Source organism: Chlorocebus sabaeus, chromosome 8 (genome assembly GCF_047675955.1).
Source record: "Chlorocebus sabaeus isolate Y175 chromosome 8, mChlSab1.0.hap1, whole genome shotgun sequence".
Lineage (NCBI taxonomy): Eukaryota > Metazoa > Chordata > Mammalia > Primates > Cercopithecidae > Chlorocebus > Chlorocebus sabaeus.
Window position 1 is genome coordinate 130371139 of NC_132911.1, and position 17904 is coordinate 130389042.

Below are 17904 nucleotides of genomic sequence, written 5' to 3' on the forward strand. Positions count from 1 at the left end.
GGCTTGCTAACTGAACAAAATAACCTCTTCCTCAATCACAATTCCAAGGCCGTGGCAGCCAGGTTATAAAACCTCCTACTCCATTTTACCACTGCTCTTCCATCCAGCCTGGCCAATGCCACTTGTCTGTTGATTTGCACCCAGGCAAAGGCCCAACTTGACAATCCACTCCATAACCTGGATGGCAATACAAGTCATCCTTAGCACCCTTGCACCCAGAACAACCTCTAGTTGCCTTCTGTTCTAGAGGTTGCCTTCTAAGAGGAAGGGAAGACAGTCACTTCTTGCTCTCCCTGTTCAATGCACCCTAAAAAACACTATTACATTCATTCTTTTCAAACCAGTCACAACATTATGTTGAGATAATCTAGGGGCTTTTTAGTCTGGCGAAGTCCAAACTCAAAGTTCATTTACTCACTTAAACTTTTTTTAGTGGGGGTTTCTTGGCCTGGTCCTGTGTTAAGCGTTGGAGATACATGAACGAGTTGGACAACTTGTTGTAGAAGAGAGCCCCAAGGAGAAATGGGTGTGTACCAGGAGTACAAACAAAGGCATTTTGAGAGCACTTGAGATCCATTCATTCACTCTCCAGCCTTCCTCCCTTAATCAGTACCCATTCTGAAGCCCCTGGCTCCCTCCTCCACCCCTGGGGTGCAGCAAAAATACTTCCTCAGGGAAGCCTTTTTTGACTCATAGATGGGGAGAGATTCTCCTATATACCCTGTATATTTCCTTCATTTCACCTGTCACAATTTTGGTAAGTAGTTATCTGTCTTAATTAAAATGAAAGTTACATGACGATAGTAACTATGGACTTGGTTTATCTCTATTTTTCTATTTTTATTTTTTGAGTCAGGATCTCACTGTCACCTGCCCAGGCTGGAGTGCCATTGGCATGATCTTGGCTCATTGCATCCTCGACCTCCTGTGCTCAAGCGATGCTCCCACCTCAGCCTCCTGAGCGCTGGGATCACAGGCATGTGCCACCACACCTGGCTAATTTTTTTTTTTTTTTTTTTTGTAGAGATGGGGGTCTCATCATGTTGCCCAGGCTGGTCTCAAACTTCTGGGCTCAAGCAATCTCTTAGCCAAGGCCTCCCAAAGTACTGGGATTACAAGTGTGAGTCACAGCATCCGGCCAGGATTAGCTTTATCTTTGTATGTTAGGCACTAGGAATTGAAGAGCCTCCAGGTTAAGTATTTAGCGAATATTAGTTATATTTGTTACGTCCTTTTCTCATCATTTGTATCTTCATGTATTTGGTCTACCCGATTTCTCCACATGCCCAATACCAGTTTTCAAACTCTGAACTTTCTCACATCTGTTTTGAGTATCTATCAACCATCCATACTTTACAGGTCCACCTGTTACTACAATCTGTCCTGTATGTTATGAGTGAAATTGATTTCCCCTTAGAAATAGGCTCAAGGGCAGGACTATTTCTCAATGTTCTTGTTTTTTGACCTCTCCTAGGCTAGGGCTCAGCATCTTCTAGCCCTTCATAGACAGTACCTTAGTGCAATTGCAAATGCAGACACTAGCCATTCTCGCATCTACTCTGCAGATAAAATTGCTATTTAATGACTAGTTTCCCCAGAAAACTCAGTAAAAGGAAATAAACGCTTTTCTGCACATATCCTGGGCCCGTTCATTTCGGAAGTCGCAAACATGTCATTTTCCTACATTAAGCAAGCTCAGTCCACTTAGGACAAATAGGAACCACAGCTTCCATCAACATCACCCAAGAATAAATGCACATTGTGTGTTAAGCACCCCTTCCCCTGCTTTCTCATGCAGTGAGAACCATGATACATCAGACTTCCACTTTAGGGATAAATGGCCTCATTGCTGCTTGGGCTCCCTATAACCTTCATTCAACTTTATTCCTATTTAAAATTCTCACAGGAGCCTGTTTAAAAGCCCACGCATTTGAACATCACAGGATTGTGGTGGTGGCTTCAGGTGCTGGCCTAGGGAGTGCAGCAGTGGCATCATCCCATGAACCAGTCTGATGCCACATCTGTTCTCTTACCAACCACTGGCACCTGCATCCGTTATCATGCCAACAGTGCCATGCAACTGTGCTCACCCATTTTCTGTAATTATGTGGCAAATACGTTCCCTTCATCTGGAATTCTGAAGCCACTTAAGATGCAACACAGATTCCCGGTGGGTTACTAGACTCCCCTATGTAGATTCCATGAGTGTGGCTTCCAGCAATTTTTGCATAGATTCTGAAAAATCACTATGTATTGGAAATTTATGTTCATAAGACATTTTTCATGAACACTGATAGTTTAGCAATAAGTGATTTTCACAAAGTAGATGCAGGGTTTTCAGTCACTAAATGAATTCAAAATGTTTACTGTGCAGTACAAAGGTGATGCACACTAATATTCTCAAAGAAATTAGAGTAAACTGAGTAGCTTGAATTTGGACCAAAAATGTTAGAAAAGGGGTATTCAAGTAAAAAAAAATAAATCCAGTGAACTCTAATAGATGGTTTATTGGAAACCCTCATAGCACTTTTTCAAAAGAACTTGACAGGTTTTATTTTAATAAGACATAGTGAAGAGGAAATGGCTTAAAAGATATCATCAATCTTTTATTTAAGCACTGCCCTTCATTTTGAAGGAAATGATACAATTTCAAATCGGAACTTCCTTCTCAAGAAGTGATATAAGAAAGTAACATTGATTTAACATACAACCTTCAACAAAAATAAAGTTTATACGACTCACTGGGAAATAAAATGCATTTGGAATTTATCCTGTTTGTCAACATAATTCTTCATGAGTCACAAGTATTACAGCCAAGAACAAAGCTTAACGAAAAGCTGAATCAGTTTATAGTTATTCTGATTTAAAAAACATTTCACAAATAAGATGTAGCTTTCCAAACAAATTCATTTGATGACCATAATCACAACTAGATTTTATTCTAATTTATAAAACAAAAAATGGTTAGACAAGCACATGATATTAAGAGTCTTCAACACAGTGGATTCCATTTTATTAAGAAAAAAAAAAAAATAGAAAACAAATAGTCCTTAAATTTTCTTAGCTCTCCATAGCATACGTTATACAAAATTAAAGTTTTGTTTCCAAAAATATGTTTCCATGTGGTCGTGGTGTTGTCCAGTGCTATTAGGGCCAAAGCACCAAAGACATGAGAAGTTTAACCACTGACTTGTCATTTTTCATAAAAACTAAACATTTCCTTATAGGTCTGGAGTAAAATCTTCTAGGCATTTTAGTGCTAAAAGTCATTTTAAATTAAATGTGAAATAAAAGCTACAAAAAGTATGAGTTCTTTCAATACAAAAAGTTGTGTAGCTGAAGTTGTGGACTCCTTTGACATACAGAAGCGTTTCAATAAAATATCTGCTCAGGTAAGAAAATAGAAATTTGTCTGCTTTCATTTAGCATACGTTCCAGTCGATGTCCTGCTTATCCCTGCCAGCTTCTGAAGAACATTAGAATTGATATTTCTTTCCTTCAAAGAGCATCCGTAATTCACAGTACAAAACAGTTCTAAAGTCTTATTCCTAAGGAGAAACAAAAATTATTAAATATGTTTGTTTTTCTAAAGTGTCAAATGTAGCCATTGCCAGGGCATTACAAACGCACTTATCCACAACACTGCCGTCTTGAGGAAGGAACCAAGAGTTGATTCATTCCCCTTTCCCGTGGCTGTTACTAATTGGTTGTTGCTTTAAGTGTTACAACCCTAAGAAAATTTCCAATAAAAATCACTGTTTTTAAGTGTCACATATTTCACACCTCTGGTACCCTGTAGAAACGCTTGCATTACATGAGAAAGCGGCATCTGAAGAGATCTATTGCCTATTCTAGTTCATTTCCAACCCTTTTGTTGAAAACCTCTTCTCTAGAGGTTTTCAATATGCTACTACTGATGTAGATTTTGTAGGAGCTCTTCCTTCAAGCTGAGATCTCTTAGAGCAGTTTGCTTATAACAGTCACTGCTATACTTCAGTGTGACCGACCATACATCACTTGCCATTCTGGGACAGAGGAAGGAGACGGGTGGGAGAGTTGAAAAATGATCTGGCTAGCCCAGAGCTGGACAGTGCCATTCTATTCTTCCCTCCCACTTGTCTACACAGTGGTCATTACTACTTGCTCTGTTGCCCAGGCTGGAGTGCAGTGGTGCCATCTCGGCTGACTGCAACCTCTGCCTCCCAGATTCAAGCAATTCTCCTGCCTCAGGCTCCCAAGTAGCAGGGATTACAGGCACCTGCTCAGCACGCCCAGCTAATTTTCTGTATTTGTGGAAGAGACAGGGTGTCACCATGTTGGCCAGGCTGGTCTCGAACTCCTGACTTCAGGTGATCCACCCACCTCGCCTCCCAAAGTGCTGGGATTACCGGCATGAGCCACTGCCCCCGGCCTACCTTCTATTTTCACTACTGTGTTAAGCATGAAAGAAAATCCAAATCGGTTAGATATAGCAGGTTCTCCTAAATGTTTTAACCCATGTTTATCTTGTTCTATTCCATGAGCGAAGAGAACACAAAGCTGTGAGAGTATTAAATATGGACACTAGATTTACATTTCCAACAAGAAATTCACCTCCCTCCACAGTCCCAGACCAGGGCTAGAATGTGGTTCATTTTTAACAAAGTGGCAAGATCTGTTTGGTGATCACTCTAAAAACAGGGAACGTAGCTAATGCCCTTTCATATTGAAATGCTACAAAGATCCAAGCTATTAAAGACTATGGCCTCAACATCCATGTATGAAACACCTATACTAGAAAATCCTTTCAGTCTTGTTGCCTTAACTTAGAGATCTCCAGGCAACAGGCCTGAGGATAGCCATGGCTGTGGACCACTCAACTATGATTCTATTCCAACTGTTAAGAATCATATCACAAAATGACTTGTACAGAGTAGTTTATAATGACTCCCGAGAGAGGAAAAAAAAAAAAAGACACCTCAAAATTCACTCAACTTTTGAGGCAGCAATGGCAATAGGCAGCAGAGAAGCTATGTTGCAACTCAGGGCACATATCATTGAAGATCTCACAGGAGTTTGAGACAGGCTGGAATAAAAAATCATACTAAGCAAATAGTATCTCATACTAAGCAAAACCAAGTAGTATCTGCTCAGCCTGCTGCTAACATCTCACAATCACCAACTGTGCTTCAGGACTGTCACCAAAGTCAGATTCGGTGCTGACTAACCAGGTGGCATCTATGATCAGCGTCGGCCCTCTTATTTAACAAAGGGCTCCAAAGGAGGTGTTCTCCAAGCAACAAGGAGACAGCTGCAGTACAAGACTTTGCACCTTGAATTAAATTGCATCAAGTGTGGATAGCAAAAGTAGTATCTTACCATTGAAATATGTGTTCAGCCTAAGATTTTTTACCCACCACCAGAACAAAAGTGAGGGTGAGAGGGATGGGCCAGTGAAGGGATGGGGGAAGAAAGAAAAAAAAAAATCACAGGATTACCACCAAAACCTTGTTTTAAAAGGGTTCCCTTCACTATTCAGGAAAGGGAGTGGAAGGAGAGATTAACCAATTCCTGCCAGGGCAGTCCTTTTTGGCTGCTTCCACAATAGATACTTTATGGAGTGGCACAGCCAACCCTATCTGTGGCCTGCCCTGCGGATGAACACAGCCGAGCAGGTTTAATTAGATCAAAGACACAAAGGGCTATTCCCTCCTTTCGTAACAACGCAGCTGTAAGTGCCTACAACAGCAGGGGAGAAACAAAGGCAGCAGAACAGAATCTTAATTGAAATCTTCTCCTGGCTGGCCCTTGACAATGATTTACTTGTAACCTAGGAAGGGGCGGGTGGAGCAGGAGGTAGCAGGAGCCTCAGCTAAGAGCCAGCTCCAGAAGACTAATTACTTGGGGGTTGTGGAGGAGGGAGGTAGCAAAGTCTTTGTAGCCCGAGTTTGCTTAACTATTACACTTAATAGGAGACTGCTGTGGTTTTGGTCTGCTGCTCCCAGACCCTGTCATGGATTCACCAGCCCTGCGCTCCAGGAATCCCATAAAATAAATCACCCCAGCCCCGCTGGATCCCACATACAGCTCAGCTCCGCCAAAACAGATAAGCAGCTTTCGTGCTGGTACCGCGGTGGCGACGCCACAAACCCACTCTGGCCTTTGTACCAGGATTCTTCCAAGCCCAGGATAGGAAGCAATGGCAGTAATGGGTACTCCGAACTTTTCCCCAACCCCACGTGCTTAAGAATGGCCGATTATAAACCCAGATCTACCAAGGTTTAATAGCCAGGCAAGTCCACAGTTTGCCTCACCGCGGAGAGGAGGACACACTTAGGGGGCCAGAGAGAGACGCCCCCCACCCCCAACTAAAGCGTTTCCTACCTGCTCCCTCTGTCCCCTTCCTCCTCCCCCGTCCACAGCCGGCTGCGCATTTCACCAACTCTTTTCCAAAGGGCTCAGGAATCCCAGATGGGGCCCAGACGGTGGCAAAAGAGGGAGGAAGAGAGGGAGAAAGGGGGCAGCGGCTGCTACTGCAAACAGTTCCCCTTCGCAGCTCTGCGCTCAGCTCGCCCATCAGTGTGCCACCGCCTCTCCGTCCTCCTCCTCGGAGCTGGGCGCAGGGGGGCGCCCGGGAGGCGGCGTAGTCCGCGCCACGTTGCTGTCGCCCTCCTCCGGCTCCGCGGGGTGCAGGTGCGTGGCGAGCTCCTGAAGCACAGCCGCGCGCCCGATCTGGTCGTTGCGTCGCTTCTCCATGATCAGGTCCTCTAGACTCTGGAACTCCAGCGTGTGGCTGCGCTGCGCCGACAGCTGAATCTGCAGCCGGTAGGGCTGCTTGCCTATGCGCAGCTCGCCGCCGATCTTGAACTCGCGCTTGCCGTAGCGGCACCAAGCGGCGAAACTCTCTGAGTTGCGCCAGCTCAGCTCGCGCTCCTTGGCGCCCACGTGCGCCAGCGCGTTGCGCACTACAGCGCTGGGACTTAGCGGCTTGTAGCGGTACAGATCGTTGACCACGCGGCCGCGACGGCCCTGGCTGGCGTCAGTCAGGAAGCTGTTAATCACCTCCAGCCGGTGCAGGTGCACCACCTGGAAGTTACCCACATATACTGCCCAGTGCGGGTATTGAGCCTGCGACACGAACTCCACCAGGTCGCCCGGCTTGCACTTGTTGAGCAGGTTCTCGGGTGTGTAGGTACTCAGCACCGCCGAGCCCGGCGCGAAGCTCTTCTGGTAGATGCATTCATCCCGGTAGAACACGGAGCATTCCACTTCGTGCAGCCGCGGATCGTAGGGCTGCGGCTGGGGCGGCGGCTGCCCGTCCCCACCATCGGGCAAGCCGCCGCCATCTGGCCCCTGAGGCGGCGGCTGCGGCTCCATGTCCTCATCGTCATTGGAGAAAATGTAGGAGACCCCAATGCGGGGCCCGTCGTCCCGGTCCACGCCAGTCGGGTCGGCCGTGGGAACTTCCTTGTAACTTAGGTGGGTCAATTTCTCCACCTGGTTGCCCATCACGCTGCGGACACACGTTCACACCGCCGCGAGGGGAGAAAGCGAAACCACCTCTAGGGTCATTTGCACAGGTCCCCGGACAGGGGCTGAAGCCACCTGTTGGGAGAGGAAGGCAAGAAAGCCATGTAGGAGCCCCTCCGTGAAAAGGGCGTTTTATTCCGAAAAAGAACCGGCGGGGGCTCAGCACCTGGAGCCATTTTAGGGGGAGTTTCGGATGTAGCGAGCTTTCCCTCGTTTCTCCACCTCTAAGGTCACGGTCACAGGAGACTGGGCAACTCCAGTTCTCCCTGTCCCCAGCCCTTCGCCTAGCCCTGGCAAAACCCATTGCATCAGCAGCTTCTACAGCTTCCGCCTGCGCCCTACCTGCCAAGCTTGGACAGGAAGAGGGAAGGAAAGAGAAACTTTACTCCAATCCCCCCCTCCTCTGCTAACCTCCCCTCCCACCCTCGGGCCCTAACTAGCCCCTGGGACGCCTCCTCCCCACCAACGCATCCATCCCCAGAGGAACAAGCGAGGATCTCAGAGCGCGACCTGGGCAGGTGAGTCACCCTACCTGGCTCACCTGCAGCGCTACCTCCTCCCGGCTCGCCCGCCCTTCCCCCGCGCCCGCCCTCAGGCTCGGGTTACCTGCGCAAACTCACCCGCGGAGAGGTGGAGACCGTGGGGCCTGGGGAAGGGCTCCCTGCCGCGCCCCGAGACTTCTAGGGCGAGTTTGAAGGTGTAGGCTCCGCAGTCCCTCCTCTCCCGGCGCGGGCGGCAGCAAGGCTGGGCAGAGGGCAGCGCAGCGGGTAGACTGGGGGCATGTCTTTCCCCAGCGGCTGCGTAGCGCCCCGATACTTGAAGGCGGGGGGCAATCCCTGTTCACACCGCGCCTCCTCCCGCCAGCTGGGGCTGCTGCACCTCCTCAGCCAGCTCTCAGGGGAGGTGGGGCGCGAGGAGGAGAAAACCGCAGCCTCGCAGCCGAGCGGCAACAGCTCCCGCTCGGGCCGGGCGAGCAACAAGCACCGGAGCGGGAGGGACGGGATTGTAGATCCGGCTCCCGGCTCCCGGGCGGGAGTGCAGCCCGTGGCATTTAAAGAGACAGGCGCTCACTCCCCGAGCTCGGGTCTTTTTCACATTGCGCCGAGCCGCCGGGATCCCCGCCCCCCGCCCCGCCCACTCAGGCCGCGGGGCTCCGCCCGGCCACGCCCCCGCGCCGGAGCGGGTTTAAATCCCCCGGTAAATAATCCACCCGCTGGCTAGGGTTGGCGCTGTGAGCTCCGCTTGCTTTCCGGGAGAAGTTAGAAGGCAAACACAACTTGCCAGTGTGGAAATGAGAAAGGGAAGGAGAGTTTGGTGTTTGCGCCTTTTCCCTTTCACTTCGTTTTTCCCAGAGTATCTGGAGACGGAGGAACAGTCTTTTCTTTTCTTTCCTGGAACATATTTCTTGCCCTAAAAGTCACAAGAAAGGATTCTTCACTAGGACAGCTCGAAGAGTGCTTTATCTTAAAGGTATTTTCAGAGTTAGTAGTGGGAAACTTTGGGGTGGAAAAGAAAATCACAGAAAGGAAACAGTATAACACAGAACGAAGACTTACTCACTGACTGGGTCCCAAGACCACCGCTCTATTTATTAGATGTCCCTGGAAGTTAGTACAAAGTTCATAACCTCTGGTATTTCCAGAGGGATACCAGTTCGTTGGATGGTGAGAGAAAGCGTGCAGCTCTGACTGCTTTTTTTTTTTTTTTTTTTTTTTTTTTTGGTGGGGGGTGCGGTTAGGGGGATGTAGGAATTGCCTAATTGTCCTTAAATTAGAAACAAATTAGCAGAGGCCCCTGGTGCATATATTTCCTTCCTGTTGACTTAGGGAAGTGACAGGAGACCAGTACTGCCTACTAACCTCCACCACAAAAGGACACTTCCACCTCCCCACTGGTTTCGTTTCTTTTACCTAAATGTAGGCTACCAAAGTTTTGTTGTTGTTGTTGTTTATATTTTTTAAATAATGGGTCGGAGAGGGTAGAAGATTTAACAGCTCTGTTTACAATAAACAAGTTTAGGCACAACTGCAAGCACCCAAACTTATTTGTGGGGGACTTAAGAATGCCATTCAAGACCTGAACTCTGTCTTCCATTGCTTTCTTTTAACTAATTTTTTCCAGCGTGTATAACCAGCCAGTGGAAACAGGAATATACTAGCACTACTGTGATCCTTTCCAGTTTGGGAGAAAAAAATAAAAATCAATCTACTTATGTAATTTTGAGTCCAAGCAATCAATATTGGCAGGGCTGTGATAGAAATTAGTCCTTCAGCAAGTCCGAGATCACAGTATAAGTTAGATCAACGTGAGACTACTGTGTGCTGTGAGATTCTGTTTCAATAATTTCCGGCTGGCTGGCCTCAGGCACATGTGACTGAATGAGTCCACCACACCCCAGTCCTTTTGATAGCAAATGGTGTGGGGGCTGCTGTTATCTAAGTGATATTTGTTGCCATCATATGATCACCATATTATAGACAAGAGTTAGGCTTATAGAGATTATGGCTGGTCATCCCATGTTCATCAGATTGGGAGACCTCTGCTACTGTCTGATCTGGGAGGCCACTTTGCTCCTAGGTGCTACTGGGATGGCTGGGAATGGAAGAATTGAGCTGAGAGGACACAGTAGTTTGACAGTTTGCTGCGGGCACTCTAGGTCAGAGATCTGGTGGGTGAGGAAGCAATGCCTGGCTGTCTAGGTGTGTCTCCTTTTGTCTTGATGAGCTGTTCTCAGGTGCACAATAGTGACTCAACAACATATCTTGAACTGACCAACTATAAAGTCTCAGAGGGAACAAGCCCTGATCCAATTTATATCTGAATGCCTGGAACTGAGTGGGTACTCAATAAATGCTTGATGGATGCCTTAGGGGAAAATTTGGCCATAGGTCAAGAATTGCTTCCTGGTTTTATGGGGCAGTAAATGAGTGAGTGAGTGAAGAAATGTTGCCTTTTGATAGCTGGCCTCTAGTGTAGATTCTTCCATTAATGCCTGTGGAGGGTTCAACATCCATCTTGTCACCTAGAATACTTGGTCAGAGATTACAACCTGGCTCTCAAACATGCTTTGTTCATCTCAAATAGTTGTTTAATAAATTTAAGCTTGTCAACAATTTGAAAACTTGGGAGATATCATTAAAATATTCACATTTCCAGTTTCATTTGAATCTATAAAGATATGGGACTTGGCGTGGTGACTCATGCCTGTAATCCCAGCACTTTGGGAGGTCAAAGCGGGTGGATCTCTTGAGGTCAGGAGTTCGAGACCAGCCTGGCCAACATGGCGAACCCCATCTCTACTAAAAATACAAAATTAGTAGCCAGGCGTGGTGGGGCGTACCTGTAATTCCAGCTGTTTGGGAGGCTGAGGCAGGAGAATCGCTTGAACCCGGGAGGCAGAGGTTGCAGTGAGCCGAGATCGCGCCCCTGCACTCCAGTCTGGGCAACAGAGTGAGACTCTATCTCTAAATAAAATAAAATAAAGATATGAGACAATCAGACCCACGTTCCAGGATGGCAACAAATTGCTGGAGAGAAGTGGTAGTTACCTTGCAGGTGAAATACAATCTCCAGTTGGATCCAGTTCCCATCCCCCATACCTCACCTACCTAGGTCCCTTGCCTGGTCCAGGAAGCTCCCTGTTGGCCACCTTTGCCATCCAATATCTGTACTACACTTTTTATTACCTGAATATGTGTAACTCAGCACATGATCATATACTATCTGGTATTATTCTCTAATTCAGGTATTAAAATTCATATTCTAATTAATGTATCTATTCATGTCTTTTCTAAAGAGGACTTGGTTCAAAATACATTTCATGAAGACATACTAGGTGCCTACTAGTCTTAATCGCTGTGCATCCAGTTCTACAATGGGCACCGTGCTAGGTTTCTTAGATGTTCATGTCCCCAGGTAGTCACCATATTGGAGGAGACAGAAGTAAATAGACTCTTTGGGACACTGTGACATGTTCTGCAATAAGAAATAGAGGAGGCTGGGGCAGTAAGGTGATGTTTCAAGGCACAGTGGATACAGAGATTAATGACAAAGTGCCTGCCAACAGGGTCCTGAGCTCATGGGGGAAACACAACCCTAAAATTAATAATAACTCCCATGGAGTGAGCTCTTGATTCTTTTATAAAGGAGAAGAAAGGTTAGAGAGGCCACGGCTTCTCCCAGCTGGTGGAAGGAAAGATCACACAAGACCACTTTACTTCCAGGCACATGCTTTTCATTTTGTTTGTTTGTTTGAGATGGAGTCTCACTCTGTCGCCCAGGCTGGAGTCCGGTGGCGTGATCTTGGCTCACTGTGACCTCCGCCTCCCTGGTTCAAGCGATTCTCATGCCTCAGCCTCCCAAGTAGCTGGGACTACAGGTGCCCGCCACCACACTGGGCTAATTTTTTTTATAAGTTTAGTAGAGATGGGGTTTCGCCATGTTGGCCAGGATGGTTTTGAACTCCTGACCGCAGGTGATCTGCCCACTTTGGGCTCCCAAAGTGCTGGGATTAGAGGCGTGAGCCACTGTGGCCACCTAGGCCCATGATTTTAACTTCTTTGTTTTAAATAGAGTCCAACAGATTCTACAATATTTAACAAATATTTGAGCATCTGGGTTTATCAGACTCCAAGGATACAGTTGTGGGTGTAGCAAAAAAAGTCCCTGCTCTTATGGCGTTTACATGTTGATGGAAGGAGGCAAATAATAAATAAGTAAATGAAGCAATGGAAATATCTGAGAGAGAGAGAGAGCAGGGTCATGAAGAAGATAACACAGGGAAATGGAACTGAATAGCTGTCAGTAAGGAGAGGGTGACAGGGGTGGCCTAGTTGGCTTAAGATGGTCAGGGAAGGACTCCTGAGGAAATAGAATTGAGCAGAGACTTGAAGGATGAGGAGCCAGCCTTAATATTACCTCCAGAGGGAAGACGAAGAGCAAAGGTTAGAGGGGGAAAAGACTGGAAGTGTTTAGGAAAAAGAAAAGACCAGAGCACAGTGAGTGAGTGTAGCTATGATAGGAGATGCAGGTAGAAAGGTGGTTGAGCCTTTGGGTTTAAGGGCATCCAGGCAGCTGCCCTACAGGAAATGGACTGCAGGAGTGAGAAAGGAAGCAGGTCCCACAGAGGCCCGGGCTGTGGGAGAAAAGGCATCCCAGGCAGATGGAGGCTGGAGGAAAGCAAAGGACAGGCTGGGAAAACGCCTTCCTCAAGAGCAGCAGTTCGAAAAAGAAATATTAGTTGGATTTGAATTCTCAGCCATACTGCAGCTTCATCTCCCCAACCGTGACCCAAGTGTCACATCCCACACACCTCTTCGGAGGAGGCACTCAACAAAAACAAGTTGCGTTGAATGCCGGTTAGTCACTCTCACAGTACTCCTGTCTAGACCAGTGGGGAATAATTGAGAATTGACATTTCTACCTGACAAAGCATTGGCCCTGATTCTGCAGGTGTGGTAGAGATCTCAGTTTAAATGGCTTGCTCCAAGAAAGTACAAAACAGGAGTATGAGGGCAGAATTATCTGATTAGGCAATCTGGAACTCTGCCTGTTCCCTAGGCTGGGCCCCAGGCTCGTGGCAGCAGCAAAGAGTTGAGCGAGTTGGCTGGGAAACAGCTTCCTCACCTTCCTTACAGTGGGAATTCCTCAGCTTTACCTGCACCTCTGATTCACTACTGGGGTTTTGTTGTGACTTTTGGAGGTAAGCAATAGCAAATGGAGCCAGGTGACCTGGGCTAATCCTGTTTGCCAACTGCATAACCTCCGAGATGTCTCTTCTCCACTCCGGGCTTCATTTTCCAAACTCTAAAGGGAGGCTGATGATACTGTTTGCCTCACTTGTGAATCCTCAGATGAAACCCTCTATATGGAAGCACCTTGTAAGTCCTAAAGGCTGTGTAGATGCCAGGCATTATTGACACTCCGTGATAATGATTTTAAATGAAGATAATGATTTTTTTTTTTTTTTTTTTTTTTTTTTTTGAGAGAGAATCTCATTCTGTCACCCAGGCTGGAGTGCAGTGGCGCGATCTCAGCTTACTGCAACCTCCACCTCCCGGATTCAAGTGATTCTCCTGCCTAAGCCTCCCAAGTAGCTGTGACTACAGGTGTGCGCCACCACACCTGGCTGATTTTTATATTTTTATAGAGATGGGGTTTCACCATGTTGGCCAAACTGGTCACAAACTCCTGACCTCCTGATCTGCCTGCCGGGGTCTCCCAAAGTGCTGGGATTACAGGCCTGAGCCACCACACCTGGCCTAGATAAGATTTTGTAATGGGGAATAACCAGGTAACCATTTATTGTGGGCATCCTTTTACTAAATCTCTCTGTCAGTCCTATTGTTGACATTTCCCAAATAAAAATACAAAGGCCCAGGGAGGTCAATATAAATCTTGCCCACTGTAAGGGGAGAGGCTGGATTCGAATCCAAACCTGGCTACTTCCAAGTCTGTTTTTCACACTGTCAAGCAGCCTCAGGGAACACCAGCATGTATGTTTGTTTGCTTAGCCAGAAACTGAAAGGTCTGAGTGACCAACATACTCAGTTGGCCGAGAACTTTATTGGTTTTAGCACTGAAAGGCACACCACATTCTAGACAAACTAGGACAGCTGGTCACTCTGCTTGGGTGCCTCCCTGTCTTGGTCATTGCCCTCCCTAAGCCAAGGGCTGTCATGAGGGTGAAGCTGGTGATACTGCTAGGATAGAGCAGGGAAGGGGGAGGAGAGCAAAGAGAAATTGATGTTTTAGTCCAGGCCCCACTCTTACAACAAGCCCCCATTGCCAGGCGAGGTTATACGTGCAGCAGCAGTTGCATAGACAGGGCCACCCAATAAAAGGGACAATAAATATTAGAGTCTGCTTTTGGCATTCATTTTTATTTTAAAATCAGACTCTTCACAATAGGTGAGGCCTGGGCCTGTCTCAACTTTGAGAGCTGCTGGCCTGTAACTGCTTTCCTTAGCCCTCCCAGCCTGCCTGCCTTTGACTTTTAAGTCCTGCATAAAGAGTTTTACATTTTGGCTGAATTATTACTTGACCTTCAGATGAAGGAAGGAAGCCCAGAGGCTGTGGAATGACATCCTTTTCCTTGGCTTCTGCATTTTGTTTGCTCAGATCAACAGAGCAGATTCTGAAGCCGACTGGGCAAGAGCTAGTTTACCCTGTGGGTAGGGGTAAAAAGCAGGTACCTTGAGAAGAGGTCTGAGGCTGCAGCCCACCCCAAACCGGCTCTCCACGCATTAATCCTACAGCTAAATTGTCTGTGAGGAAGCTTTTAATCCTTTCCTGGAAGAGGGTGCATGGGTGGCGAGACTTTGAAGCCAGGCCCTGCTGGAGGCCTGCTGTTTTAGGAGGCCCTGACATCATATTGTTTATGTTGAACCAGAGTTTGATTTGTGCTTGGGAGTCTGAGCTTGTAGCTGGGCTCCTGCAGAAACCTCATGAAAGATGCATTTCAGCAGGCAGTTCCAGGGGAGAGACCAGCTTAAATTACAGCTCGACAAATCCAAATATTGGCATATCTGCAAATCCAAATGTGGGGATTTCAAAATATAATCTAAATTCTAAGAATCTTATTTTGCACTTCTTGTGCAAGAAGAGGATGAGCTATTCGGAGAGGAGACAAGGCTGTCAATAATGAGAGTGACTTCGGCAGAGCAAACCTGACCTCCTTTTCTTTCCTTGGGTATTCTTCATGCTTCCAGGGAAGAAGCATTCAGACAAGAGAGACGAAGACAGCATTTCTTCAGTGTGGCTTTCTGCAGGACCAATGGGTGGGGGGACCACCCACCTAGCACTTAGGACATAGTGTTCAAAAAATCCAGTTGGTCAATTCCTATCTGGCCTGGGGCGAAGGGATCTCCATGGATTACTCATCCCACTAAAGTGTATTCACAACACAGTAGCCCCAGGGATCCTGTGAGACTGAGAGCCAAGCTAGGTTACTCCTCTGCTCAAAACCCTCTCATGGCTCCCTATCTTCCTTGCAGAAGGGCCAACTTCCTGCAATAGCTCCTATGACCCTGCTCCTTCATAACCTCTCTGATACCTCATCACTTACACCTCCAGACATACTAGCCACTTGCTGTTTCTCCCCCATGGCTGTTCCTTCTGCTTGGAGTACTTCCCCTCCACCCCAATTTCTTCCCCAATATCTTCATAGAGTGCTCTTTTAAGTCTTTTTTTTTTTTTTTTTTTTTTTGAAACAGGGTCTTGCTCTGTCTCCCAGGCTGGAGTGCAGTGGCCAAGAGGCTCACTGCAACCTCCGCCTCCCAGGTTCAAGTGATTCTCCTGCCTTAGCCTCCTGAGTAGCTAGGATTATAAGGTGTGCATCTGGCTAATTTTTGTATTTTTAGTAGAGGCAGGGTTTCGCCACATTGGCCAAGCTGGTCTCAAACTCCTAACCTCAAGTGATCCACCCACCTTGGCCTCCCAAAGTGCTGGGATTACAGGTGTGAGCCACTGCGCCCAGCCATTCCTTTAAGTCTTGACTTGGATATTAGCACCTTGGTGAGTCTTCCCTGAAAACCCTATTTAAAATTCTAAGTATTCTCCCATACATACCCCTCATCCTCTTTCCTTTTCTATTATCTATCACTTATTCTACTCCCTTATCACCTTTTAGTATTCTGTATAATTTGCTAAATTGTTTTGTTTATTGTCTCTCCTAGTTGAACTATAAGCTCTATGAAGTCAGAGATTTTGTTTGTTCACTGGAGGCATCCTTAGCTCCTAGCACAGTGGTTGACACGTGCTAGGCTAAATAAGCTATGGTTAAATGAATAAATAAAAGGACATTTTATGAGCAATCTCTATTTATGCTCACAACAATCTTAATGGTATAAGATTATTCTTAATTTACAGATGAGAAAATTAATTCTAAATTACTAAATGCCTATGATGTGCCAGGCACTATAGACTACGCAGTTGAATTTCAGAGAGGTTAAGAAATTGGGCTCAGGAAACACAGCTAAGTTCACCAAGAAATGACAGCTCTGTAGCTCAATATGGTAGCCGCTGGTCACATGTGGCTACTGAGCATCTGCAATGTAACTAGTCTGCACTGAAATATGTCATAAAAGCAAAATGCATACCAACTTGCAAGACAATACAAAAGCGTAAAATATCTTACTAATTTTAAAATATTGATTACATGTTGAAATGACAAAATTTTGAATCTATTTGGTTAAATGGAATATATTATTAAAATTAAATCACTTGTTTCTTTTTACTTTTTAAAAATGTGGCCACTATAAAAATTTAGATTATGTATGTGGTTTGCATTTGGGCTTGCGTTATATTTTTAATGGGCAGCCCACTTCTAGCAATTTCCATTCCACCCTTCATCTCTATCTTCAAGAATATTACCTCTTTGACTCTTGAGGGCAAGGATGCCGTGACCTTGTCTTTTCTGTAAGAATAAGATCAAATATACATAGAATACATCAATAACTCTCAAAGGCATTAACATGCCTATCTTAGTTTGTGCTGTTATAACATAGTGCAATAGACTGGGTGGCTTATAAATAAGAGAAATTTAGTTCTCACAATTCTGGAAACTGGATGTCTGAGATCAACGTGCCAGCATGGTTAGATTCTAATGAGTTGCAGACTGCCATCTTCTGGTTGCATCCTGTCATTCCAGATAGAGGGCAAGAGAGCTCTCTGGGGTCCCTTTTATAAAGGCACTTATCCCACTCATGGGAGCTCCACCCTCGTGACCTACTAACCTCCCAGAGGCCTCACCTCCTAATACCAATGAGGCAGGATAAGTAGTCAGTGTTCTCCAGACACAGCAACTGTGGTGACCCTACAGTCAACACAATAAGCCTCAGCATTCACATTGCAATTGGGCACATTCCAGCAAAGCTATCTTCCAGTAGGAACTTTCCCTTCTAGATAGCATGGCATTTTGATTTTACCTGTCCTCGAACTGACCCTTTGCTCATTATAATAGTAAAAACACACCCTTGGGTGGAGGTTTAAGATGCTAACAAGACATGTGGTGTAGAAGCAAGCATGAACAGCTATTGCACATGAGCACCCAGAAGACCATCGAGAACATGCTTACTAGTAACACCTCTTTCCACCTCTTTATAATCATATAAGACTCCCATAAAGGGAGTCTCCCTAGTGCCAGTCTTTGCTGTCTCATACTTACAATCAGCCCACCCTGAATCCTCTATCTTTCAGGGTGCACTGTCCATTCTGCACTTCACTTTCTTTTTTTTTCTTTTGAGATGGAGTTGCACTCTTGTTGCCCAGGCTGAAGTGCGGTGGTGCAATGGCATGGTCTCGGCTCACTGCAACCTCCACCTCCCAGGTTCAAGCAATTCTCCTGCCTCAGCTTCCCATGTAGCTGGGATTACAGGTGCCCGCCCCCATGCCTGA

The 17904-nt window shown here is 46.3% G+C and overlaps 1 protein-coding gene and 1 long non-coding RNA gene across 4 annotated transcripts in view; one reads left to right on the forward strand and one right to left on the reverse strand.

Moving 5' to 3' along the window:
* Positions 1 to 2487: 2487 nt before the first annotated feature.
* LRATD2 (LRAT domain containing 2) lies at positions 2488 to 8577 on the reverse strand. 3 transcript variants are annotated; one of them, XR_498757.3, is made up of 3 exons: positions 8130 to 8577; positions 6364 to 7584; positions 2488 to 3548 (listed from the first exon to the last, which is right to left on the reverse strand). XR_498757.3 is itself a non-coding variant. In XM_008001522.3 (2 exons), exon 2 carries the CDS (start codon positions 7486 to 7488, stop codon positions 6556 to 6558), a length of 933 nt encoding a protein of 310 aa, XP_007999713.1. In that variant the 5' UTR covers positions 7489 to 7584; positions 8130 to 8577; the 3' UTR covers positions 2488 to 6555. The 3 variants fall into 3 exon arrangements, 2 of the variants coding, with proteins under 2 accessions (XP_007999713.1, XP_072874450.1); XM_008001522.3 differs by having other exon boundaries at positions 2488 to 7584; XM_073018349.1 differs by having other exon boundaries at positions 2488 to 7584; positions 8116 to 8577.
* Positions 7770 to 17904, forward strand: part of LOC119624864 (uncharacterized) — a 292341-nt gene continuing 282206 nt past the window's right edge. The window contains exon 1 of the long non-coding RNA XR_012093754.1: positions 7770 to 8027. This is a non-coding gene — a long non-coding RNA (uncharacterized lncRNA). The remainder of the gene's footprint in view (positions 8028 to 17904) is intronic.

What these genes read in the sequence shown, in the direction of transcription:
- LRATD2 (XM_008001522.3), bottom strand. Translation starts at nt 7,488, where the DNA reads ATGGGCAACCAGGTGGAGAAATTGACCCACCTAAGTTACAAGGAAGTT.